The sequence below is a fragment of the Odontesthes bonariensis genome, chromosome 10, assembly GCF_027942865.1.
Source record: "Odontesthes bonariensis isolate fOdoBon6 chromosome 10, fOdoBon6.hap1, whole genome shotgun sequence".
NCBI classification, from domain to species: Eukaryota; Metazoa; Chordata; class Actinopteri; order Atheriniformes; family Atherinopsidae; genus Odontesthes; species Odontesthes bonariensis.
Window position 1 is genome coordinate 10,002,106 of NC_134515.1, and position 27,659 is coordinate 10,029,764.

Here is a 27,659-nt window from a genome sequence, read left to right on the forward strand (position 1 = left end):
AACACTCAAGAATGGAATTTTATTTCAGCATCAGAAACAGTGTATGCACACAACAGGTTCGAAGAGTGATAAATGACTGATTATGAATGATAAATGTCTGTCAAGACCAACGGCACAGAAATTATTTTGACAGATTAGTATATTTAGAAAGTGGAGGCGCAGTGGTGCACTTACAGCACAGTCGATCACATTTGATTAATGGAGAGATGTAAATGGCAGGGAAAAAACACTGTATCTAATGGACTTTAATGGCACCGGAGGAACATTATAGAAACAGTAGAAATCAATAGAACATTAGGACTGCACATCGGGCCTGGGGGCCAACACAGGGAAACAAGAAGTGTGTGCTTTTGACAAAAGACATCATGGATATATAACTATCTTATATTTTTAACAGATATCGAACGATTCTGTCGTTTGACCAAATGAATGTCTGTGTAACAGACTCTGTCCCTGTTTTTTTTTTTTTTACACCTTCAGCTGTCACAGCTGTGAGTGGAAACTTGATACTTGCATAATATGTACATTCTGAAAATGAAAAAGAGGAAGAGGAACATGCCCTCTGTAGTTGAAGATCAGGGGGAAGGGAGTATCAGTTACAAAAAAAGCCGAGCAATGACAGTCATGCCAGGAAAGTGAGATTAATGTTTAAGGCATCAGCAGGTGACACCCCAGCTCTGTTTGGGTTGCTTAAAAAAGGGTTCTGTGAACACAGAAGTCCAATGGCATTTACAGTTTTTAGAGTTTAGCTACTTAAAGAAGAGGTCGGAAACAGTTTATGTTGGCACTTATGAACAGTTTGAACCATCAAATGCAAAGAAGGAGATGAACAGGGATCAAATTATTGTTTAAATGTGACCATTTACTCTGTAACTTGTCTGAGAAAACTCATCATCTTCAGCTGATTGTGTGTAATGTGGCTATACGAGTTGTACTCTGTGAAAATGTGCTGGTACGTGTTGCAAAATGTGTGACTTTCTGACTGTGTATTTGGTCTACCCTTCAACAGACGGGTGGTTGGAAAAAATTCTTGTGTTTCAGCAAAGTCTCACAAGCAGCACAGTTGGTACAGTTGGAATAATTCAGGCCACATGTGGGTGGCCTGAATTATTTTTGCCTACCTTAATATCAATGCATACAGCCACCTAGCGATAGCCGCACCTGTTACTGTGTTTACTGCTCGGTCTGCATAGTTTACACAGCCCGTAGTGATACGAAGGGAAAGAGAAATAGCACCAAGCGATTGTGAGGTCTGACTTTTTCTGGAGGGACGATTTTGTGATGCAAATGTATTACTCTTTTGAACGCATATTGTTTTGAGAAGCAAAACGCTTTATTTTCGGGATCCTAGCAAACTAGCCGGACTATGTGGGTGGACGTTGAACATATGTAATCACGTGAGCTACATCTACGTAAAGGCAAAGGAAAATTAGTCTTTTTGTGAACTCCCAACGTTCTGCTCTGTGGATCCGCACAGCTATTCCACGTTCTCTCATAAGACAAGACCGTTGTGTATTTACATTCACATTTAAGTATCAAACAAGTGCATGTGAAATCTCACGTTGAAGCGTCACCTAGGCGACCAACAAAATGAAGTGCTGTCATGTAACAATACTGCTGTGAAAATGAAAAAACTAGCCAAAACTAAGATCATTTTTCATTTCTAATCCTAACCATGTAGCTTTAGTGCCTCAACCTAACCAGGAATCTGGGCTGCCTAATCCCACCAATGAAACTGTGTTGTGTAAACAGCAGGTGACTCTGAAAGAAAAGCACCAGTAAAGAAAAACAAGGAACTGAAAAACTGTTGTTGTACCACAATTGAAAGTGCTGAACATACTGATGCCCTATTCTTCCTGTATAAGTGGCTTTTGTGCTTTGTTTAGGTCAATACTTCACAATAAAGCTTGAAGTGTTCGGCGTCAGCATGTATTGCAACACTTTGGAAACTCTTGCCGCCTTGTTTAAAGGTGCAAACCATCGATTTAGATTAGAAGACCTTCTGACTGCCATTTCCAGCAGTTTTGAAGATCATTTTTCCTTTTTTGTGTGAGATATTTTTCAGCCCAGTCTCACCAGAAAACATGTAGTAGGTCAGTTAGTGACTGTGTACTAGTACTGGTGTTATTATTATAAGTGGTACTGGTAGTAGTAGTTTTATTGTCATTACTATTGTTAGTGCTATCATCATCAGAAGCATTACTATTATTCTGTGCTTTTTCTCTTCTTTTTGTTTATACAAATGTAATCTCCTGGACGAATACTGGCACAAACACACAACACATCCTCATTGCACCACTTGCTTATTACACTCTCATTTCTGGTTTCATCCCCCTGATGCTTTGGTGTCACTGTTGTGTATTTTTTACTTGCTTTCTATGGCTAACTAATAGGGCTGTAGCGATACACTAAATCTCACGATACACGATATTCAGCCAACAATACGATTCGATTCGATACGATTCGATTCGATACGATACGATACGATTCGATACAATTCGATGCGATTCGATGCGATTCGATACACTTACATCGATTTCTGGGGGGAAAAAGGGACAGTGTGATTTGACATGAATCGTCGCTGATTGGACCGGTGGTCCGTCCTTTGAACCGGAAGGACAACACCGCCAGACAAACAGAAACAAACAAACTTGTCACAAACGTGAGAGCTGTGCACCTTATAACCTTTTTATGAACTAATTTATCACTGTTTTGTATAATGTGACCCCCTGGCATTGTATTGTATTACCTTAATGTTCTGTGTTTTCACTAATTGTAATGTCTGACTTTTCAATAAAGTTTGAAAAATTGAAATTTAATAAAAAAAAAAATAATAATAATAAAAAAATGAATAAAAAAATATGGATATATATCGCAGTATCAATAAAATTGCTCAGCTCTACTAATGATAATAATAATAATAAACATCTCATAATCCATGGTTAGAAACTGTTATATGGTGACATATTTAATGACATCTAAACCTAACCATGTAGCTCTATTCTAACCCTAGCCATTCTTGAGTGAGAGCAAAGTAGAAAAGACTGTGGATAAATAGGTGTGAGGGCTCCTGAAGTCAGGGTCTAACATATTGGTCCAATATTTCCCACTTCTTTATAAGCGTCTATGGCCTGATCTGCATTGTCGTGTTGTGAGACATCAAATGTAGCAACCTTGACAGACTTTGAGAGATGTTGAACATCCATGTCATGCCATAGAGAGGGAGCTCTGTCCCTGATTTAGAAAGGAACAGGAATCAGGGAAATGTAATCATAATTCAACTTTTTATGAAAGGTTTTGCGCTGTAACAACGTAGCTATTACACATTCCGTCATTAGATCGGGTTGCAATTTCATTTCTACATAATTTTTGCTAAGCTGCAAAAGTAATAATTAAGAAGTAAACTGTTGCTGCTTTTGGTGACACACAGGAGTAACAAAATACTCTCTTTGGACTTTAACTCTGTTTCCCATTCTTCAATTTTAAGCATTAACTTACTCCTGTTCACACTCTTTAAGAGAAAGCCTGAGTCTGTTACAGAAAAACTGTGACATTTAAAAATGCCCTTGGTGTACAAAAGGTCCTGTGTGAATGACACAGGAACATCCAGTGGCATCATATGTAGATTACAACCAAATGAGCAGACCTCACCACACCCTCCCCGTCTGTGCATGTAGGCAAAACTGTGATGGCAGGGAGAAATATAACCAAGTCAATTGTTTAATTAATCCTTTCTGAGTTAGAAAGACCACTGGCATCTTTAGATAAAAAACAATCATGTAATGAAAGCACAGCGGTCCTCATTTTCACTAAAAACATAGTTCAAACACTTGAAAGTTGCTGGTCTCCGATCTGCAGAAAGCCTTGAGGCTTTCAAGGCTCTGTAGAGATCCTGTTGTTCATTTTCACTGCTCTGATCACAGCGAATAACTGCAGATGGCCACTACTGTCACTCCGTGTCTCCTGAATGTATACAAGGCAATATTCAATAATGAAAATGAAAGTTCAACAGCCTGTTTCTGCTGCCCCTACATGGCCAAAAAAAAAAAAATCAGTAAAAGAAATGAAGGCTTATATTAAAAGAGGAAGATTTCTTTACTGGTGAAGTACATGCAGTCCTGTCTCAAAGCCAGTTTAAGTAGATTAATTGATTGAACCTAAAGTCTATCTGATGAAGCAGTATGGTGGTGAACTATTGTGTAAACCTTTATATATAACCTAAATTATTGTTAGATTATAATAACTTCACCTTGCAGATTTTTTTAGCAGTGAATTTACTGAACTTCTTATATGTATTTTTTTTATTTTTTTTTATTTTTAGCAACATCATACTCATTGTACCTATTTCACGACTCAACAACATTCCTATCAGGTTCATTTTCAGCCACAGACTGTGGCAGTTTTTACCAAAACCATCTCAACACTTTGCACACTACCGACCCAAAGGAAGACGGTAAGAGTTAGCACCTCGCAGGCAAATACAGTGGAGCCTTTGGCAGTAAAAGAGATGTTTTCCTCAGGTTCTGTTGCAGAGTGAATGTTAGACGAGCATTCCGCAGGCGAACAAAAAGGAGACGCGAAAAAATAAATCAATGCTGAGTTTGCTGCTTGTCTGCTGGGTGTGTAAGCTGCTTTTTTTTATAATGTCATTTTGGTGTTTACAGCTTGCTGTCGTGCCCTCGTGGTAGAAAAAAAGAATAAAAAAGTTAGAGCAGTAACAGCAGATCTCTGTGAAATTATAACCTGATTTCAGTGGGATAACATCCTCTTTAGCTCGGGCTCCTCTCATCGGTTCTCACTGTGATCTTGATCCTCCTCTCATGATGGATATCTGTGAGAGATGAAAGAAGGAAAGAGTTTCTATAAAAACTACTTTGCCTATGGTGGTTATTGAATGAAGGGAAATATATAGAAGGACAATAGTTCTGATCAAATCAGTGTCCGTCTCAAGTGATTTTACCTTTCCATGCATAGCATTTTTTTGCTAATCGTGCTACTTTTATTTACCAAGTTGAAATGGGGTAAAAATATAGAATTACAAGATGCAACTATGACTTGAAAACTATTTGAAAACCTTTGAAGAATGTGAGAATTACTGAAACACCAACACAATATTAACAGGGCAGAAGTGAAAGCCAAGAGGCTGTAAGTGTAACACAGTTAAAATAGCGTGGATAAATCCAGCTAAATGTGGGATAAGCGCCCTCTGCTGTCTATTGTGGGTATGGCTGTGTAACATAGTTAAAATAGTGTGGATAAATCCAGCTAAATGTGGGATAAGCGCCCTCTGCTGTCTATTGTGGGTATGGCATAAAACAGTATGGAAAGAGGGATTGTGTGGGAAATTCTCAGTGGAAATGAGGACTGAACAAGAAGGTGACATGTCCCGAGTTTCGTGGGCAAAAACTTTGTTTACGGTTGTTGGAGTCATGTTGAAGTTAATATTATTAATGTGTTTATGTTGATTTTTGTCATGCTCTCCACAACTTCAATGGTGTTTTGGTTGTTATGTTGCCGACGGAAACGTGTAGCATGGAGCTAGCAATGTTAGCTTAACGCGATGCTGTTTTCTTTTCTGTTTTCAAAAGGAGGAAAGCTTACCTACCTTTCCCCCTGTTTTCTGTCATACATCCAGGTATGTGTGTGTGTGTGTGTGTGTGTGTGAGAATGAGACAGCAGAGGTGTGTGATCGTGTCATGATTATTTCATGTTTATCCCACAACAGTTAATGATTTGTTGAATACAAAAAATGTAAAAGGGTAAAAGCTGATAGAAATGTGTAGCTTGCATTTTATTTTATGATTCATATATCCAGCCAGGAATGTGGATTCAACCAAAAGAACAATAAACTGGCTATTACCACCACCAGCTTCAAGTGGTTATTGCTTAACTGGGAGGACATCAACAACAAAAGGGTTACATTAGCCTAGCTTACATGCACAGTTGAGTTGAGTCATGATTAGCGTATGACCCGGCCGTTTAACTGGACCACTGTGTTCATCTCAGAGCACAAACACAGGAGCCGAGTTATTGACTGACATGGTGACTCCAGATAGAAACAGCAGAAAAATCACAGCTCTGTACGTTTCATAAGTGCTGACAACTTTTCTATTATTAGTAGTGCAGGCCTATTTTTTGGAGAACAGAAACACTTACAGCCTCCAAAACTTTGTAGATGTTATCCAGAAAGCTTTGAAACAGCTACATTCCATATATAATATGTTAATTGTGCCAAATGACAGAGGAACTGGGTTTAAAGGTTGCTGTTAAATGGATCTTGTGACTTTTAGAGAGCCTCATAAAGCTGATTCCCCTGTTTCCAGTCTTTATTGTAAGCTCTGCCAACACCCCTGGCTGCAGTTTTATTTCTGAGATCATCAAAATCTCTGAGAGAAGACAAGGGCGACACTTTACCTTTGAATATTATACACGTTCACACAGTCAGAAAATCGATAGACAGAGAAAAAAAATGAAGAAAGAACAAAACACACACGCAGTCTAAAAATAAAGTGCTTACTGCTCGTTTCTGAGTCTCTGTCGGTTTCGGTTTCCACAGATGCCCTCTTCCTCTTGCAGCCCTGATTGCTGTCTTGTCCTGACCCACTCTCATCCTCGTCCTGCTCATTCGAGCTGCTCTCTACCTCTTTCACTGGCGACGATGACTGTGGTGGTTGAGAGGAAGCACAAAGGCTCACAACCCTAAGAGACTTTTGCATCGTGGAATTAAACAGGCGGCTCATGTTTTACTATGACGCTGGTATTACTGAATGAGCTAAAGTGCAAAGACAGCCTCCCCCCGGTTAGCTTTGTTGGTCTGAAGTACCTTGCCATTTGATGATGTTGTCTCCTGCCTTTGTAGAGCAGAGCTCAGGGTCTCCAGCATCACCACTGCAAGAGAAACATAACATGAACACACAGTGATAATATTAGGGCTGGGCAACAATTAAAAATGTTTAATCTAATTAATCACATGATTTCCCTGATTAATCACGATTAATCGCATTTGTACGCAAAATCCAAAAATGAATTCAAATGTAGTGTATAGCTTTTAGCATTTAGTTTTATTTTGAATGTGCTGCCATATGAATGAAAGTGCCATAACATTTGTTGTGCAAACACACTTGTAACATCAGCATCTTTATCTAGTTTTTACGTAGAAGCCTCGCTCCACTGTCTGTTTCCTTGAATGACTTGCTGCTATCAGTTGTGTGTTTTGTATGGGGGAAATTTTGGGTCAAATTGATCGAGATATATGTGAGTAAAAATGAATATAAATATGAACGAATTTATAAATGTATATATAATTAATATAAATATAAAAATGTGACACAAATAAATGTATATATGTATATAAATATACATACATTTGTAAATATATTTTCGAGATTTTAAAATAAATATGCTTTGTGTGTGCAGTCTGGCAGTCTGCATTTGTGGATCCATTTTTTGCTCTCGTGTCCATGGCGTAATTTTGACACACTCCTACTGTGCTGCACGATGCACAAACAAATGCATGCCGATTTGAATGTGAACAGCGCCACAGCCCTCTATTCACGGAGTCTCCACCAGATGGCAGTGTGCAAGGCACAGGGCAATGGCAGTGACTAGCAGACCAAGACAGAGGCTTTGGACGATCAATATGGAGTCGACAAGTGGAACAACTGGATGGGTATGACTAGCAGTTTAATCATTTATGACTTTTCCTAAATCCCTTTGGCTAGGCAGAATGAAAGGTAAAATGTATTAAACTTATTAGTCCAGGATATTCTTCACTAAGACTGGTCTGGAGCTAGCATTGACGTAGATAGAATCAGAGTAGATAGAATCTAGAGAATCTTTGATAGATTCCGATTCAGGTTCTAGGTCAGTGGGAGAAAGCATTCCGACAACAGAATAGCTATTGATGCTAGCGGAGCTGCTATGACTGGCGTCATTGATCATATGTTCTGAACATTTAGATAACAAATATAACACAATGAACATCAGCTGCACTATGTTATAAGCTGCAGGTTTCAAAGCATGAGAAAAAAAAATAGCTGGTTATAGCTGGTTATAACCCTAACCCTAATAAGTTTGCGCAACTGTGTTAACAGCGAAATATGGGGTTCTCTGAGGATTTGTTTTTTAAATAATTGTTTTTAGGTATAATTTGTATTATGAAATGAGTGCATACAAAGTACTGATATAGTAAATTAAAGAATAATTATTTTTATGTAGTTGTATATTGCAATAATAACATATGGTTGTCACAAAATCCCATGGCACACCAGTGTGCCGCCGCACACAGTTTGGGAACCACTGAAATACATCATAGTGCAGTGCTGGGTGAAAGGGGCGATAATCAACTTTAATGTTGATCAAAGCAATGAATTCAGCCATCCTGCTGGGATGCAGCAGAAGATCATCTATGCACTTTTTTGCCATATTTTGAGGTTTTTGTATATAAAAACAAGTGGATGGGAATGCATCTGAAGACACAGAAGTTCTTTACCTGGACGTAATGAAAGAGTGAGGACAGGAACCTTCATTCTGTTGCTTTGGTCCATTTTTCCAGACGACTCCTCTTTCTGCTCTTGCTCTTTGACAACCTGCAGTGACATAAACATGCCATGAGTTTCTTCCCTGCCATATCTTCATTTGTTTTTGCTAAAAAGACTGAAATTACCTGATGGTTATGATCCCTGGCTGGCTCTTGGTCTTGCTGTTTGAAAGGTGTTGAGCTGGAGGACGACGCGAGGACAAGAGGAGGTGATGATCCTGGGAGCTGAGCGTTCACATCACTGCTTGGGCTTCTTTGTATTTTTAAATCACTCTGTGAGGCTGTGGGCGTACCATCTTTTGGTGTGTGGCCGGATTTGGACTTCCCTCTATCTGATAGGTCCAAAGGCCCATCGCAGGTGTCTTTAAGCCTTTCTCCAGGGACCTTCTCAGACCTGCAAGATGGGCTTTCATTTTTCTCTACGGGCTTAGTTGGACCCTCTGTCAGACTCCTCAACTTGAAGATCACAGTTGGCTCTTTCGTTGGGTGCTGAGGGGGGCTCTGCTTTTGCCACGGAGGACCAAAACTAGGCCCTCTGGCATGTAGGATAGGAGGTATAATGTTAGGAAAGCGCGGCAGTTGTAGCTTAGATGGGCTTTGCACAATGGGGTTGATTCCTGCAGCAGCCACAGCAGTCCAGTCAGAGGATTCAGATAAGGGCCAGCGGAGAGAGAAAGAGCCACCCTTGACTGGCTTTGGATGGCAGGGTATAGGAGCATGGAGCACAGTTCTCTTTAGTTTCATCTCCCCACTCGGTGAGGAAGAAGGGTTCTTCCGAAGAGTTTGAGGAGGGATGGAGGAAAGCTGGTCAAGTACTTCAACGGTTCTAAGATATGAAGAGCAGAGGCAAGTCGGTGCAGGTCAGTAAGGATCAAGTGTTGTGTTATACATCGCATAGTAATGTGTAACAGTACACTGGAAAAAATCAAAGTCTTACCAAGTATATTTGTCTCATTTCTAGTCAAAATATCTCATTACACTTAAAGCTGCGGTCGGCAACTTTTTTTTAGTCATATTATCTTGAACTGTCATGGGATTCTGGAAGTAGAATATTAAATAGGCTGTTTAGGAAAAATAACGAAATCTGTAGCTCCCTCTGAAGCCTGTAATCATGCTTGCAAAAACCGAGCGCTCCCGGCTGTTTTTAACCAATCACGTTAGGGTGGAGGAATCCTACCTGTCAATCACAGCTTGTGCACACGCTGCTGAGCGTGAGTCTGCCCCAGCTTGTGTGCGCTCACACTGGTGTGAACTCACGTGCACAACCTCGTCCACAGAGGGGGAGGGGTTTGGGGGGCGATTCGGGGCTTGGTAGAGGTTGGGGGAGGGACCTGAAAGTTGTATCAGTTCGAATTTTCCGACTTTAGACTCGCAATTTTGAAAACCTGCCGACTGCAGCTTTAATATAAAACACAACTGCCTAACAAGTACTATTTCAGCCAGATATAGGGACTTGTTTGAAGACAATACATCTGGAATATCTTGTTAAATGAAAAAATCCTGAAAACAAATCGTTTTAAGTCGGATTTCATATGAAACAAGCTTTTTTTTTACATTTGAAGAGGTTTTTAAGCTAATTTCAAGATCACTTTTAACTCAAAAGTCCTAAATATCACATTTTATTTCAAGAAATCTTGACAAGCCGATTTTCACTAGTTCCATTGGCAGATTTTTTTGCTTATTTCAAGCAAAAACGTCTTGTATTTGTTGTTTTTTTAACTTATTTTTGGAGGGGCATTTTTTCCAGTGTAGTGTGATATATTGTTGTTATCGATGAGAAAATAAAATAAAAACTGTGAGCTAAACACGAACCCAGAAGACATCTCAACTTTAACTGTTTTCACACATAAAAAGTGGAGATTTTTAGGAGAAAGTGCAAACAACTGCAGACTTATTCGTTTCAGTTGCTGGATTCTTTGCTGCTACCTTCGCACGTTGTTTCACCAGTTGAGGTTCTGCAGATTTTACTTGAGTATTGGGTGAAAACAAGAGATGCGGACATTTGTATTCCCACCTGTCATTATTCCCGAACGTCTTTATAACATTTGCTTTAGTGTGCAAATTTCACTTATCACAATTTTTTTGGATAGCAAACATGCAATGAATGCATTTGTGAAACAGACTATTTGAACCTTAAGACACTTAAAATGAGAAGAGTGATGTTTTCAAGAGCTACTGTTCACCATGTCTTTGCATTCAAGTCGTCTTATTGGTACGTTTTAGTTTAATGTTTGCACACTGCAAAGTACAAGCAACAGGAGGGAAATGTAACTCATTTAAGTGTTTCCACATCTGAGCAGACAGCGTTCACGAGTATGTTCTGAAAACACTTGTCACTTCATGGTTTGTTTTAGGCAACAGCCTTAGTTGGTTACGGTTAGAAAAAGATGACGTTTAGGGCTAAAATACATTATTTCTACAGTCGGACTGTCATCCTTATGAATGCCATTTTGCTGGTTGCCTTGGTTACATGTAAACACAAGATGTTACTTCAAAGCTTTATCACTTTCTCGTTGGGTTTAGCCAATAACATCACTTAGTTAGGCTTAGAAATCAAAACTACTCGGTAAGGGTTAGATAACAATCAAGGCTAGGACTTGTGTACATTATTTTTTTTTTTACAACCGTGGATGTCACTTTTCCAGTTCTCATGCATTTGCTCTCATAACCACTAGATGTTGCATATTCTATTCTATTTCTATTTTCTAGAATGCCCCATGGGCATGTTCTCAGTTGGAGGACAGTGTTGCTTGTTAGGCTAATCAGAGGTTTCAGGGGAACATCACATAATCTCATGTGTTGTACATTACATTACATTACATTACATTACGGTCATTTTGCAGACGCTTTTGACCAAAGCGACTTACAATAAGTGCGTTCAACATCGGTAGGCAAAAGAACTTCAGGTCACAAGAAATCATAAGTGCATTTCCTTCCAAAACCAAATAGCTAAGAGCAAAACTAGTGCTAGAGTAAGTGCGATAAGTCAGGTATCTCAGCCTCTCACCAACTGCACACCAGTCACAGCAGGGTGGGGATGCAAACCCTGGTTCGGGTAGGGGGTAATGAAAATATAGAGGGTGCCAGTGGTGGAGGAAACAATAAGTGCGTAAGGAACTAGGACAGAGGAGGGTAGTTTTTCCTGAAGAGGTGGGTTTTCAGCCTGCGCGAAAGATGGGCAGCGACTCAGCTGTCCTGATATCAGTCGGGAGATCGTTCCACCATCGGGGTGCCAGAACAGAGAAAAGCCGTGACCGTGTCGATCGTGCGCAGGGACCCCTGAGTGACGGGGCAGCCAGGCGCCTGGTGGCCGCAGAGCGAAGTGGTCGGGCGGGGGTGTAGGGCTTGACCATAGCCTGGAGGTATGAAGGAGCTGTTCCTTCCACTGCCCTGTAGGCTAGCACCAGAGTCTGAAACTGGATGCGAGCAGCTACAGGGAGCCAGTGTAGAGAGCGGAGAAGGGGAGTGGTGTGGGAGAACTTGGGGAGGTTGAACACCAGACGAGCAGCAGCTTTCTGAACCAGCTCCAGAGGTCTGATGGCAGAAGCCGGGGCGCCAGCAAGGAGCGAGTTGCAGTAGTCCAGGCGGGAGATGACAAGAGCCTGGATGAGCACCTGTGCTGCCTTGTCGGTGAGGAAGGGGCGAATCCTCCGGATGTTGTAGAGGAGGAATCGGCAGGAACGGGTCACTGATGCGATGTTTGGCGAGAACGACAGTTCGTTGTCCAAGGTCACACCCAGATTCCTCGCGGTCCGGGTTGATGTCACCACAGAGTCATCCATGGTGATGGCCAGGTCTCCTACATCACTGGATTTACACTCTCACTGAGATTTATGGGCGAATAGTAAAACAAACGACCTTCTTCTGAAGGGCTTTTTCCAAACACTTTTCCTTGACCTCATGGGGGAAATCATGGAGTGAAAGAAAGATGTGAATTTCTTTCCTAACAACCAACAGCAGCAGCCCTGGACACACTGTGTCTCTCTTTGCATCTTCTTGAGCTTTTTTTCTGTGACCCCAAATAAAGACGAGTTGAAGAGGAGATGTTTAGGATGCAGGGCAGGAACACAATGGAGAAAAGGGTGAAATAGGGTTAAAGTATGTCTTCTCTTGATCATCGTGGGAAGTGTGAGATCACTGGCTGATAAAAAGGACGAACTTAAGAGTCCCGATGAGGACACAGCAGGAATATCAGGAAGGCAATATTATTTTTTAATCTGGCTGGAGAAACAACTCTAAAAAGACTCAGTTAGAAACACCTCTGCACTGAAAAAAATGCCCCTCCAAAAATAAGTAAGAAAAACAACAAATACAAGACGTTTTGCTTGAAATAAGCAAAAAAATCTGCCAATGGAACTAGTAAAAATCGGCTTGTCAAGATTTATTGAAATAAGATGTGATATTTGGGACTTTTGAGATAAAGGTGATCTTGAAATTAGCTTAAAAACCTCTTCAAATATAAAAAAAAGCTTGTTTCATATGAAATCTGACTCTTTTTCCGAGACTTTTTCATTTAACAAGATATTCCAGATGTATTGTCTTCAAACAAGTCCCTATATCTGGCTGAAATAGTACTTGTTAGGCAGTTGTGTCTTATATTAAGTGTAATGAGATATTTTGACTAGAAATGAGACAAATATACTTGGCAAGACTTTGATTTTTTCCAGTGTGCTGGGAGTTAATAAGAATATATTACCCCAACCCTGAGAAGATTGAAAATAACTGATCACAGTTTACCCCCTGAGACTTTAACCCTTTCATTTTAGAAAAAAAAAAGTGATCACAGGCTAATTTTGTAATCCTGTGTGTTAAAAATGACAACATCGAAATGTATCACTGTAAGAGATAGAAGCTGAGCGCTCGCTTCCAAGAAGGACTAAAAAAGACCTTTCCTCACCTCCTCTCTCCACCACTTTGTCCGACCCTCCAGGTTGGTGATGGCAGAGTTGGCTGAGGCTTGAATATCTCCTGTGTGAGAGGACAAGGGTGGGAGGTAAAAAGAAGTAACCATACATGTACTTGGAGCTTTCATAATACGATCATTCAAAAAATTGTACTGGGAAGATAAATAAATAAATTAGCTTTCACTCTGAGAATTTACTTGGAACAACTTTAATCTGTATATGCTCAATCTAAAGTTAGTTAGTTAGACTCAGTGGAAATAACTATTAAAGGTTTAGGAGCCATACGATTGAAAACTACTAAAAAATCTGCTGCACCCTGGCACCCTCACACCTGCTTCAGTGTTAAGCAGGTGGTCATAATGTTTTGGCTGATTGGTGTATGCTTTAAATTTGGTCTTACAATCATCCTACATGCAGTGAAGGTTTAAAAATAGTTCCATGTGTGTTCCAAACATGTTCCGTGACACTGAATTCGACTGGCATCATGATCTCTCTGGAACTGTTTGTGTATAAAACCCTACAAATGGACATTGTTTCCTACGTATCCCCTTTCGTTACAGAATTTGGACAATAAGCTGTTCCTGATTCCTGTGAATGTGGATCATTTACAAAGCACGTTGCAGACATTAGGCATTGCAGAGTCTGAGCAACACTGGGAACAACAGTATTAAAGGGATGGTTCGCCTCTTTTGACATGAAGCTGTATGACATCCCATTCTAGCAATATCATTTATTAAATTTGACTTACCCCCTGCTGCGTCCTGTGAGCCGAGTTCCGGCCTCGTTTTGGGGTTGACGAAGCTAGTCCGGCTAGTTGGCTGGGGCTTAAAAAATAAAGCGTTTTGCTTCTCAAAACAATATGCGTTCAAAAGAGTAATACATTTGCATCTCAAAATTGTTCATCCAGAAAAAGTCAGACCTCACAATCGCTTGGCACTATTTTCTCTCTACCTTTATATCACTATGGGCTGTGTAAACCGTGCAGACCGAGCAGCAAACACCGTAACAGGTGCGGCTGTTGGGAAGTGGCTGCACGCATTGATATCAAGGTATAGAGAAAATAGCGCCAAGCGATTGTGAGGTCTGACTTTTTCTGGATGAACGATTTTGTGATGCAAATGTATTACTCTTTTGAACACATATTTTTTTGAGAAGCAAAACGCTTTATTTTTTAAGCCCCAGCCAACTAGCCGGACTACCTTCGTCAACACCAAAACGAGGCTGGAACTCGGCTCACAGGACGCAGCAGGGGGTAAGTCAAATTTAATAAATGATATTGCTAATATGGGATGTCATACAGCTTCATGTCAAAAGAGGCGAACTACCCCTTTAAATTAAACATTAGATTTAGTTTTTGACATACAGATGCGACAGAGAAAATATCCTAAACTGCATCTAAATGTTCCTGCATATAAGAGTGAGTTAATGTAGACACTTACAAAACTACTCCGGCTCGTTCCTCTCGGCTGTCGGCATTCGGTTTCTATTCAGTAAAAGACATAAATAAAACTTGAGCAGCTCAGTCAACAGACAAGCGCCCACACAGTTTCGCTCTGAACTCAATCCTCATCCTCACCTTCACTTCTTAGGTCTGCCTCTGTTTTTACTGCAGAACCGCCATCTGCTGGCTGCCTGCCGCCCCTGTGCAGGGCCACGGGTCCAGAGGAGTGTGAGAGCTCAGGGGAGCTGTTGCGTTTGGCGTCTGCGGTGGTGTTGCTGTTGGAGGTGTGCTTGCTGTGACCTCTGCTACACACACACACACAATGCTACATGTGAGAAAAATACCTTTTTTTTCCCAGGCAAAATGCGTTGATAATAGAGTTTAAGGTTTGATTTTTTTTTGTTATGCAAAAGTCTTCTGTAGTTAAATCAACACCAGATTAGTTTGTGAACCTTAAAACTGTGTGATTCCGACTCATTTGTAAGTACACTGGCCTTTGTTATGCATATTCCTGAGCCTGAAATGTAAATGTAAATGTACTTTATTTATACAGCCCTTTACAGACAATCCTTACGGTGTACCAAAGTGCTTTACAGCAGGTAATAAATAAAGAGAAGAATAAGTAAAAACAAATTTAAAAAAACAATAAAAGAACAGTGAAGGCAATAAAATATAACCAAATTAAAATTAAGAGAAAATGTCATCATACTACTGGGTATTAAAAGCAATCCTAAATAAGTAGGTTTTTAGCCTAGATCTGAAGAGGCCCAGGTCAGAAATAAGACGCAGCTGGACGGGGAGCTTATTCCAGAGCCTGGGGGCAGCTTTGGGAAAAGGCTCGCTCACCCCAGGGTTTGTATTCTGACCTGGGCACTTCCAGCAGAAACTGATCTGTTGACCTCAGAGCTCTACCAGGACTGTTAAAAGCTCAGATAAATACGATGGGGCGAGGCCGTTAAGAGCTTTAAAAACAAACATTAAAAGTTTAAAATCAGTTCTATAAAGGAAATAACATAATGAGGTTCACCACTTTGGTTTTGCAACATGGTCGCTTAAATTTTTTTTTTTCCTTTAATCTGACAACGAATCCGTGTGTTTGGCTGTGCATGCGCAGGGCTGACAAAGAGAACTGTTTTCATGACGGTGGTGTTGCATCCCACAACTGTAGGGGGAACCAAAGAGCAAATAAAAAACGGCCAAATTCCACAGTGTTACTTTGCGTAACCCCTGGCTCTGAATTGGTTTAAATTTCATCCTTCAAAAGTTTCATAACCAGTTTTTGACAATATCTTTGTGTTCTCAACAATACTATAAATGAGGTCTCTGTTTCTTAATGTGTTCCCAGTTTAAACAAAGATTGAATAAACTTTAATAGCCTCAAACTAAAACTTTATCATCAAACATCATATACTCACTCAAGTGCTGCTCTCAAGTTCTTGATCTCATCTTTAAGTTTCATGTTCTCTTTTTTAAGGTTGGTCATCTCTCCAGCTACGAACAGGACAGAGCACATGATTTGAAACGTGTCCTTTAAATAGAAATCCAGCATTGTGAGGAGGACTAAGACGAGGGCTGCGTGGAAGTATTATTGAGCATTTAGATGAAGGTAAGCAGAATACCCAGTAGGGAGATGTGTTGGAGGCTCTGTATCTGTGAGGCTTCGAACTCCTGCTGTCTTCTTTTGGCTACGTCCTGAGTCACTGTGCATCTGTCACACAGTCCCGCCCTCAGCCTGCAGAGGCAGCAGAAAGTCACAACATCCCTGAACAAATAATACCAACTTTTGCAGACCTTCTGACTCCCCTTTCTGGGAGTTGGAGAAATGACGAACACTTTTCACAGCAAACGTTGTTGCCTTCTTTGACTGCTGAATACTTCACCAGGAACTCTTCCTTTTCCACCACAGGAACCAGGGATTTAACAGAGTTCCAGGGGAGAAATGTAACCCCAGAAATGAGGTAGTGCATTTGAGATTACCTGGGGCCACCTTGGTGGAGGTTATAGTGCTGGACATTTCTGATTGGCCGAGTATTTCCACTGTATTATTTATGCGTCTCGGTCTCAGTTATTTCAGGTTTAATTCCCAAAACAGCTCGTGAAATCTGTGAACTTTAAGTTGTACCACATAAGTTGGGCTCTCATTCACAGCTTCAGAGGTTAAGCGAGCTCAAGACAGACTGAGGAACTATGAATAACAAGAAAGGATCCAATCTGATCCATATGATGCTGATCTCTGTTTCATGGAGATAACTTTCTGAGGCACAAATGACAACGCAAACAACCCTGAGAAACGTGTAACATTAACAGACACCTGAGTTTGACTGCAAATGTCTAACTCTTTTGAACGCATATTGTTTAGAGAAGCAAAACACTTTATTTTTTAAGCCCCAGCCAACAAGCCGGACTACTTTCGTCGACGCCAAAACGAGGCTGGAACTCGGCTCACAGGACGATATTGCAAATGATATTGCTAATATGGAATGTCATACAGCTTCATTTCAAAAGAGGCGAACTATCCCTTTAAGTTCAGAGTGCTGTTGGTCAAAATGCACCCTTTGTCTGGTATGCTCACATGCTCAAAGGGCCGAGCAAAATATCGGTGACTCCTCTGTTAACCTTTTTTTTACTTTTTAACCATCATTTTGATGCTGCGGTGATCCTGCTCAACAAAGCTAATTTTCAGGAGAGTTACCAGCTAATGAAAAGCAGACTGGACGGTCAGTACCTATTTTCCAGAGTCTTGATGTTCTCGGTGAGTAATCTGTGCTGCTCTTTCATCTGCTGGTTTCTGGTGAACAGCTCCTCCATTCGCTTTGTATCACTGTTGACATGAAATAATTTGACACAGATTGGTTTCAACACAACAAAAGACTACAGATATATTCTATTTCCTTTCAGTTTCTAGGCTGCTGCAATCCAATATCAGCTTACTCTCTTCTGTTCAGCAGAGGCTCATTTTACATAACAAATATGTTTCTATAAGTATATTTAAAAACAAAGTCATTTGAGTTTCCTAGAATAAAAAGATCATGCAGAATGGGTCCTGTCAGGGTTAGTGCATCACTATTAGCAGATCATTAGCATGTAAGCTATACTATCTCATACTTTAAATACATTTCACATACAGACACTCTGAGTCCCAGAACACAAACAATGCCTGAGTATGAGGATTATGTGTTCATTAAAATTGATGTTAGCAAAAAACGTTTTCTCGGCCTGGATGAGCATGTTAGGGATTTAGTATAAAGACGTGCACTTATTTCTTTTTATGTTTTTATGTTTCTAGCACTTAAGGCTCGTTTCATCACAAAGGCACAGGATCCATTTGCTTAAGTCTTTAAGTTCCACCACATTGCTTTAGCCAGTGGGTCTACATGGTGAGATTAATTCGATTATAGCTATAGTTGGGTTATGCTCCTTATTTGAGCAAGGGTAATTATCCTTGGATATATGGCGGTGAATGAATCGGATCAGAGGCACAAAGCGTGTCATAAACCGGTATGATAGGTGGCGCTGTACCCATTTCAACTATTGCTAATAGAGCCACTTCCTGTTGACCTCCTCACCACCAACAGGAACAAAAACAAACTCAGGCATTGGAGAAAGATGGAGAACGAAGAGCAAGATAAATCTACGTCCCTCTACATTTGGTCTGTGATGAGCTGCTTGTTGCACAAACACGACGCAAAACAGAGCATTCTCCATCGCGTTGTTTGTTTCTTTCTGACGGCGACAACAACAGGAATATCGTCTCCTTCGACAGAACGCAAAGTCTATATCACCACGTGCTTCACCGTCTACAAGCAGGTTTAATTTCACTTTCAACCGAGTTATCTCAGGGTCTTAATCCGATCCAATTTCTTGTCAGATTAAAGTGTCTACATGAACTTAATAACTCAGTCTTATTGTAATTTAGCCAATTATCCGATCCTTTCAGTGGCATGTGAGCCCGCTGACTGTCTCTGTCGTTGCACCTGGGAGCAACCTAAATGTGCCTCGTGGTTGATATACAAATTGACTTTCTGACTTGGTGATGTTCAGCTTTAAACCCTGAGAGTAAACCTGTTATTGTTCAGGCTCAATGTGAATAATAATCAGTGAGTGTCCTGCTGAAGCTGAACTTTTTGGAATGACACGAATGCAGAGAAATCAGTAGGTGTGATTTGACTAGCTTTGACACAATGACACCTAGTTGACCCACTTGTACATGTGAATGGGAAAACATTTAACTGCCTCACAGCCCCAGGGGTGTGTTTTTAAGAAGTCCACCTGGACGTTAGGGCTCTATGGACAAAAGATGCCTGAGTTAAATGATCTGCAGCTTTATAAAAACCCAGCAGTTTGAGATCTTTACACTGGAAAAAAATCTAAATCTTACCAAGTATATTTGTCTCATTGAGTATCTCATTACACTTGTTGTAATACAATACATCTTGAATATCTTGTTAAGTGAAAAAGTCTAGAAAACATCTTGTTTTGAGTCACATTTCACATGAAACAAGCTTTTTTTTTTCATTTGAAGAGGTTTTTAAGCTAATTTCAAGATCACTTTTAACTCAAAAGTCCTAAATATCACATTTTATTTCAAGAAATCTTGACAAGCCGATTTTCACTAGTTCCATTGGCAGATTTTTTTGCTTATTTCAAGCAAAAACGTCTTGTATTTGTTGTTTTTTTTACTTACTTTTGGAGGGGCATTTTTTCCAGTGTAAACAGGAACCTCCAAGGTGGAAAGGATCATAATGCTGATTTGCAGGAACTATTAAGCTATGTGTAGAAGTACCATGGTTAACTGGTGATGAGATGATTTCACTTGGTCCAAAGGCTTTTTTTAAAAAATTAGAATATTAAACCAAATGTGCGTTTGGATTCTAAAATGTTCCCATCTCCTTCGCTCCCTTCCAAGGAGAAATGAGACAAAGATTTGGTGACTCAGTAACAGACTTGTTACAACATGAGCTTCCTTCTTTACAGTGCATGACATGAATGAACACAGAGCCAGGTGCAGGACCAGCATGCCCTCCCACCTGCCTGCCTGGTCCAAAAAACGTGATGCTGTTCTGGCTGAAGTTATTAATCGATAATCTCAAACACCTCGTCAACGCCGTCTAATCATGTCGGCGCAGAGACTTCTATGAAAAATACACTCACCAGCCCTTCTTGTTGGACAGCTCTTTGACTTTCACCTGCCACCCTGGAGGTAAAGCCCACAACACACCTGATTAGGAGGACGTCACGTGAAATAATCAATCTAACATTCAGCATTTCCACCCACCCTCCAGCTCTCGCTCGTGGGCCTCCTGCAGCTTATGGAGCAGCTCGTCGAAGCCCTCCATGGCGATGTCGGTCACCTTTGAGCTCTTACTGTACGGCAGAAAAATAAAGGAAAAGTTGTTAGTGGAATTTAACAATGGGCAGAATGAATTGAAACATAATTTTCCTTTTAGATTCATCAGATGCCATCTGACTTGACAACACATGTTTTACAAAATGACAAAACTTGTGTAAACTCCTTCAGAGTTGTTGGGAACAGGCGTTGTGGCCTGAGGACTGTGCTGTGCACCTGAGAGCAGAAAGCACTGCAAGCTTTGCTTTGACTCAGGTGGATGCAAATTTTTGTTGTTATATCAAGGAAGATTGAAACTCGTTAGACCGGCCCTGCCAGGTTAGGGGCTGCAGTCTGCTGTTTGCCTTTCAAGTACATGAAAATCAGCTTCGTCAGTTTGAGCCTGTGTGCATGTGTTCGTGTGTCATATTTTAAACCTTGTACAGAGGTACAACTTGTTCATATTATTTTAAAACTCCATTCAGTGTACACATCTGACACAGCATTAGACACTAAATACACCATGATAGAGGAGGCCGGAATACAGATATTAGCTGAATATACCTCATTCTTGAAGTAACAATCCAGCAGTTTTTTTTACCAACTGCATTTCTTGAAATTGAACATTTGAAAGTTTTGATCATTGCCTTTAACCGGCTTGGGGTATGACACTACAACCTTTTTCTTTTTCAGTGAACGACTATCTAAGAATATGCTAATCTGACCCCGCCCACAACTTTGCCTGCCAACAGATGACACTTCCTGCTCTGGTTATTTACTATCATGTTATTCTCTGCTTGGCGCTTGTTTGGACAACTCAGTTTCACGGCAAACAACGGCAAATACTTTGGAACCTTCCCATACACAATCCTGTGAACCATGCACAACTGAATCAAAGCCACTCTATCCTCCACCTTCAGCCATCCCACCTTTTCAAAATGGGAGGACTCAAGGTGGGTTCTCATGGGGAGATCCAAAACCAGTCTAATTAGTTTATTTTGTGATATCTGTAGCCTGTGTTTCAAATTCACTGTCAAACTATTATACCATGAGCCACACGCATAGTCGTAGTATGGCTGAATTAAGGCTCCTGCCAAAATAGCCAAAGTTTTTGTATCTAAATATTTTGAAATTCTAGCCATAAAACGCACTCTATGGTTTATTTTGGTGATTGCCTTCTGTGCCTGACTTATGCCACTTAGATTACTGTCTAAAACACAGCCGAGGTAACTGACTGATTCCTTGGCTGAAATTTCAGAATCCCCTATAAAAACCTCAAAGGTTGAGGCTTTCTTTAATCTAATCTTTGAACCAAAAAGAATGGATTCTGTTTTTCCAATTTGCAATGATAATCTATTGTCAGACATCCATCTGCTGACATTAAGAAGTTCAGCACTAAGTGATTGCTCAATGATATTTTTATCCTTATGGGAAACTACCAGTGCAGAATCATCTGCATATAAAAACAAACTTGATGAACAGACAGCTTTTAAATCATTAATATATAAAAGAAAAAGAAGAGGTCCTAAAACACTCCCTTGAGGGACTCCACAGCCAATACCAGCTGGGTGAGACATAACACCCCCAATATCTACTACCTGCATCCTATTCCCCAAGTATGAACCCACCCATTTCACAGCCAAGTCATTAAACCCCATAGCCTTTAATTTATACAATAAAACACTGTGATTCACAGTATCGAATGCCTTCTGTAAATCTAACATTACCATGCCACATAATTTCCCATTGCCAACCTCTTTTTTAATGAAGTCCGATAAATAAAGTAGGCAAGAATCAGTAGAATGGGATTTTCTAAACCCTGACTGAAATTCATAAAGTATGTTTTGTGATGAAGGAAATGATCGATTTGTTCATATATGATTTTCTCTATAACCTTTGACAGACTACTGAGGATAGAAACAGGTCTGTAATTGCCTGGGTCCTGCTTACTACCCTTTTTATAAAGCGGAATTACTCTGGCTCCTTTAAGGTCATTTGGGAATCGTCCTTGACTAATAGAGCTGTTTATAATATGAGTAATGGATGGGGTAATGACTTCTGCAGAATCCCTTAAAACCCTGGATGGGATAGCATCTAAACCAGTAGCTTTATTACAATCAAGCTTTTGAAGCTTCTCAAGGACCAGTGCTTCAGACACTTTAGTAAAAGTGAAACTCCCAGGTTGTACCCCTAACTGAGAGTAATAGTGTTGCACATGACTTTCCCCATATAGACCAGTCTGGACAGGTAGCTTCCCCACTAGATCATGGGCCACAGATGAAAAATAATCATTAAAGCCAGCAGCTACTATTCTCTTATCTGAAGTAACAGTATTACCAAGATCTAAGGTGATGTTGGAAATTTTTGTTTTCATCCGTTTGCTATAGCCAAGCTGCTCTAGGGATTTCCATAACTTTCTTGAGTCATTTCTATATTCCTTGATTTTTTTCTTTAAAGTAAACCTTTTTAGTATTAGTCACTAATCTGTTAACTTCATTTCTTGCCTTTTTAAACTCAGACCAACTTTGTTCATCCCCCTTTGTTCTAAAATGATTAAACTTCTTATTTCTATCCCGAATTGCCTCGAGAATGTCATCATTTACCCAGGGCTCTGACCTCTGTTTTATTCTAATTTCTTTGAATGGGGCCACTTTATCAACTATGTCTAAAAACATATGTTTAAAAGTACACCATGATTCATTCACATCTTCACAATTCAGTACAAAAGACCAGTCCATCTGTTTTAACCTTTCATTGAATGTTTCCTTGTTGTAAGTTTTCATTGACCTGGCTTTAACAGAAGAATGACAATTAAAAACAACTTTCTTGTTTTTTCTTGTACAGAAGATGATCAAATGGTCACTAAGTCCATAATTAATAACCCCACTTTGCGCTATTTTAGACTTATCTGATACTAACACCAGGTCAATTGTAGTTTGTGTGTTGGAACATACACGTGTGGGTTCGTTGATCAGCTGATCTAAACTTAAAGAACGACACACATTCATCAAAGCCTTGTACCCAGGCATATCACGTTTCTGTATGTCAGTATTAAAGTCCCCCATAAAAATAACCTCCGTTTTCAACAAGTCCATTCGTTTTGTGCAATGTTCTTCTAAAAGTTCATAAAATTGGCATTGATCAGGCGGCCTATAGCATGCACAGATTAGAAAGGGTTTGCTCATTGGAAGCAAAATATCCAACCAGACCGCTTCAATCTGATCGCTGTGCAAATCCGTCCTATGATTAAAATCAATGTCCGCTCTCACATAAATGCACACCCCTCCCCCTTTGCGGTTTCTGTCTCTCCTGATAATCAAATAATTCTCCGGTTCAACTTCAGCGTCCTTAACGGAATTGTCCAGCCATGTTTCAGTAAAACAAAAAATTCCAATCTTTCTGCTTTTGCTGAGGTGCCGAATCTCGGTGATTTTCGGCAGAAGGCTTCTGACGTTGAGGTGGAACAGGTGTAATCCACGCATAGCCAGGAAGGAATCAGGATTCGGCCTCTCACAGCCGATGCCCCCCCCGGTTCTCAGGAGACTGCGGCCTCACCGCGGGGTTACGAAGATTCAAGCTGGCCTGCTCACCGCCATGCTGTAGCTCGCCTCCCATAATCGAATCTCCGCGTCTTTCGCCAACTCCATTCCCACGGTAATTTCCATTCTCTCCCGCGACTGATATAACTTGCTCTTCAACATTTGGGCGACTCATACACAACGCCGCACCTGCCGAGGTTCTTTTAGATGATGTATTTCTCGGCATCGGACCTGGACATTGGTGTATATCGCCAGAAAGTAACAGGCAGATACAGATGATCAGATCTCCACCATTTACTTGATGTTTGTTGTTGTTCTTATCAACGCGCCTGGCCGGATACCAGTATGGATAGAGGAATGTGTCCATGAGTATTTTCTTGCCAAATCCTAGATGTTTGTTGAATAAAAAATTGTTTGGGTTCCCCTTAAAAGGTTGTCCTGCAGACCCGATTTCAGGTCCCTTGTTAAAAAACACTTTTATAAACATGAATGTTAAAAGCACTACACGCACACCAAACGTACCACGCGCCATCTCCATTCACTGATGCACTAGACAGTTCTTAACCAAATTGTTCTGATCTTAATAAAGTGAAAAGACTGTATATAAGTAACTGTCAGTAAACATCATTGGCCAATGTGTCCAACCTGTCCACCCCGTATCATATCAAGCTAACGTTAGCTAACCACCGACTAGGCTAACAGGTTAATTTTAGCTTATTTGACAAGCACTTACTGGTCAGAATGGATCTTCAAATGACGAACAAAGTTTGAAGTTATGCTAGATGCTTAACACTCAAGTCATCGTGTCTCAAGTCAAGTCAAGTGCCGAGTCTTTAACTTCCAAGTCCGAGTCGAGTCTCAAGTCTTTTATTTTATGTCAAGTCAAGTCACAAGTCATCAAAACAGCGGCTCGAGTCAACTTGAGTCCAAGTCACAGTGACTTGAGTCCCCATCTCTGCTTCAAGTAACTTTAAATGAAATTTTTTGCTTTTAGTCGATATTTCCAGGGGTTTCACTCATGGCTTTGTTGCTGTTTTACATACTACAAACTACCTGGACAAATGTTTTGCATCACAATATGGTTTTCTTGGATTTCTGGCAGGTTGATGATCACTGTTGCCTCAGCCTCACACAGAAAGCGTTTACGGTGTGAACCCAGAGTGGGGGCCCTTCTGCGGGCAGTTTGCATGTTCTCTTATGGTAGTCCCTACCCGAACCAGGGTTTGCATCCCCACTCCGCTGTGACTGGTGTGCAGTTGGTGAGAGGCTGAGGTACCTGACTTATCACACTTACTCTAGCACTAGTTTTGCTCTTAGCTGTTTGGTTTTGGAAGGAAATGCACTTATGATTTCTTGTGACCTGAAGTTCTTTTGCCTACCGATGTTGAACGCACTTATTGTAAGTCGCTTTGGTTAAAAGCGTCTGCAAAATTACCGTAATGTAATGTAATGTAGTCCGGATTCCCCCCACCGTCCAAAGTTGGGAATCACTAAAATGTGATTTGCTTCTGCCTCGGGGGTGACCAAGAGAAGCAGCTCAGTCCTGCTTTTACCGTCCAATCTGTTGTAATTTGCACAGGCCTCTTTTTTCACCAGTTCACCCTTTTCACAGTGCATGCAAAACCCCCACCCAGCAAGATGCCAATACTGGTTCTTCCAATATTTCACATACAACATGCGGGCTGCCTGACCTCACCTTTCTGAGACTGTTGGTGGTACTTTTTTATTTAAAAAAAAACAAACAGTGGTCCAAGTTAAGGTCTTTCCAGATCTGAAGCATCTTAATATTTCTTAGAACAGCATCAGGAACACTAAACATTGGCTGCTGTAAATGTAATGCCAAAGATCCCCTCAGGTTTGAATAAGACGACTCAAAAACACATCTTCACAGAGTCTGTTCTCTCTGGAAAATATTCCAGATGAATGTCTTGTCTACATAAAACTTGATTATACACACATTAGCTGATTATTTGAAGGTATTTGAAGAACATAAATGAGCTTTACAATTATTGAAAATTTTCTGCATTCAAATCCACCTGAAATCATTAATGTTACTATAAATCCCACGAAGATTTTAGCATTCAAGAAACAATTGTGTTGCCTTCTTTTCCAGCATGTAGCGTCTTACAGGAAGAGTTTGTGTTGTGAGAATTCAAGCTACTAAAAGAAGCTGCACATTGAAAATTGGTGAAGTGTCATAGCTGTTTGCAGAGAGTCCCAAAGAGGTGTGATGGGTCATGGGAAAGTTTTAAAGACGGCCGTGACGATGATAGATGATGGCATCCCAAAGAAAAATGAAGAAGTTTAAAGCTTCTGGAGAGGATTCCACAGTTAGTCTCCAGAAACTGGAGTTTTTAATCTTTAATCACCACCTAAAGTTGATAATCTGCACATTTAGGTAAGAGAACGAGCTTTTATACGAAAACTTAAGGTCGTCCTTAGGCTTGAATCAGTGTTATTTATAAAGCGAATCATTTTCATTTATAGTACAGTATAAAGTATATATGTTCTAAAACTTTTGCAGCATATGAAGTACCTTCCTTACCAAGATGTTTTTTTGCTCGATTAATTTAGCTCAATGAAAGGGTAACCCTTAATCCTTAACACTGAACTCAAGATCAAGAACTTTACAAGCCTTCATACCGAAATATAATGATTTAGATTATGGGAACCTCTATTAGGAGGCAGGTCCCAACCATGTGATAGTGAATATATTTACGTCCCCTAAGCATGAGGAGTACAAGTTCACACATGCACAAAAACACAGACACGATCACTTGCATCATAATACATACAGCAGGTACTATTATTTAGCATTTCGATGAGTGTAGAATCAGCTCTCTTGACATGTCAGGATATGTTAGGAAAGAGGCTGTTCAGATCACCTCAGCAGAGCAAGAAAAGACCTGTCTGCCTTAAGTTGCTGGCTCTGTTATCTCCAGATCATTACTCACACACATTCACACACACACCCACAGACGCACGTAAAATTATTACTAGCATGGTTATCTCGTGTTTCCCATACGCTCACACTTAAACTCTGCCACTAACTGCATCACGTTCCCTCCTCTGTTGTCGGAGACATTATCACGCTGTGTGCAAACACGCAGCCCTGGATGCCACACACCTACAGAGGGATACAGAGAACACCGGAGACACGTTTCTCCTCTGCAGCTCTCATGTAAGCCTTTGTCAAACACCCTCTATCTGCTCGGGAGGTTCGTGATCTGACCAAAACCAGACCTGAGTTGTGTGAGAGGACAGTTTGCTGCTCAGACGTCGGTCGCAATCACAATATTGATCGATGCCGTCTTAAACAATATGAATGTGCAGCTTTGCTTTTGAGACTCACGTGATAACTAAAGGGAGACGTGTGGTGAGATACTGAGGCTTTAGTTCTGATTATTGACATGTTCTCATATAAAACCTTCCCTCTGTCACTCTTGATCTCCTTCATACACAAACACAAGCCCATGAATACACGTGTTATGTCTAGTGTTCTCAACTCTAAATTAAAGGCCTGTGCACGTTTTTGTTGCCATAGACTTTTTTACACTGTATACACAGCAAATGAGTAAATTTTTATAACAGCACTGTGTGAGAAGTGACCCTAAAACTCCCCCAAATCCTCACCAATAAGCCTGACCAAAGTGATAAGGCCATAAAGGTTTCTTGCATGCCAGCTCTGTCCTTGCAGCATATACCTGCAGCTACTTTACCATCCGTAAGGCAACCTATTATGGTCCTCAGGCAGATATCAGACATCAGTCAACTCACCACATACAGCCAGGAACGCCGCCTCAGCCGTTCTCGGGACCGTTTTCTGGCTCTCGCTGCAGAACTCGCAGATGTGTAGAGTGATACAGCAACGGAAGGAGAGAAAGTGTGATAAAGAGGAAAAAGCAAAGAG

The 27,659-nt window shown here is 40.5% G+C and overlaps 1 protein-coding gene across 2 annotated transcripts; it reads right to left on the bottom strand.

Moving 5' to 3' along the window:
- On the bottom strand, positions 1–27,659 carry rbbp8l (retinoblastoma binding protein 8-like). Of its 2 annotated transcripts, none has more exons than XM_075476201.1 (14): positions 27,527–27,659; positions 20,160–20,248; positions 20,036–20,078; positions 17,610–17,705; positions 16,504–16,616; positions 16,300–16,375; positions 15,020–15,186; positions 14,883–14,926; positions 13,437–13,507; positions 8,666–9,365; positions 8,492–8,588; positions 6,824–6,888; positions 6,518–6,662; positions 1–4,831 (listed from the first exon to the last, which is right to left on the bottom strand). In XM_075476201.1, the coding sequence occupies exons 1-14, from the start codon at positions 27,529–27,531 to the stop codon at positions 4,770–4,772; spliced, it is 1,773 nt and encodes a 590-aa protein (XP_075332316.1). In that variant the 5' UTR covers positions 27,532–27,659; the 3' UTR covers positions 1–4,769. The 2 variants fall into 2 exon arrangements, with proteins under 2 accessions (XP_075332316.1, XP_075332315.1); XM_075476200.1 differs by having other exon boundaries at positions 15,020–15,189.

Coding starts and splice junctions, on each gene's coding strand:
- rbbp8l (XM_075476200.1), bottom strand. Junction 16,617..17,609: donor ATCAAGACTCTGGAAAATAG/GTACTGACCGTC, acceptor CTGCCTCTGCAG/GCTGAGGGCGGGACTGTGTG. Junction 14,927..15,019: donor GGCAGACCTAAGAAGTGAAG/GTGAGGATGAGG, acceptor TTTACTGAATAG/AAACCGAATGCCGACAGCCG.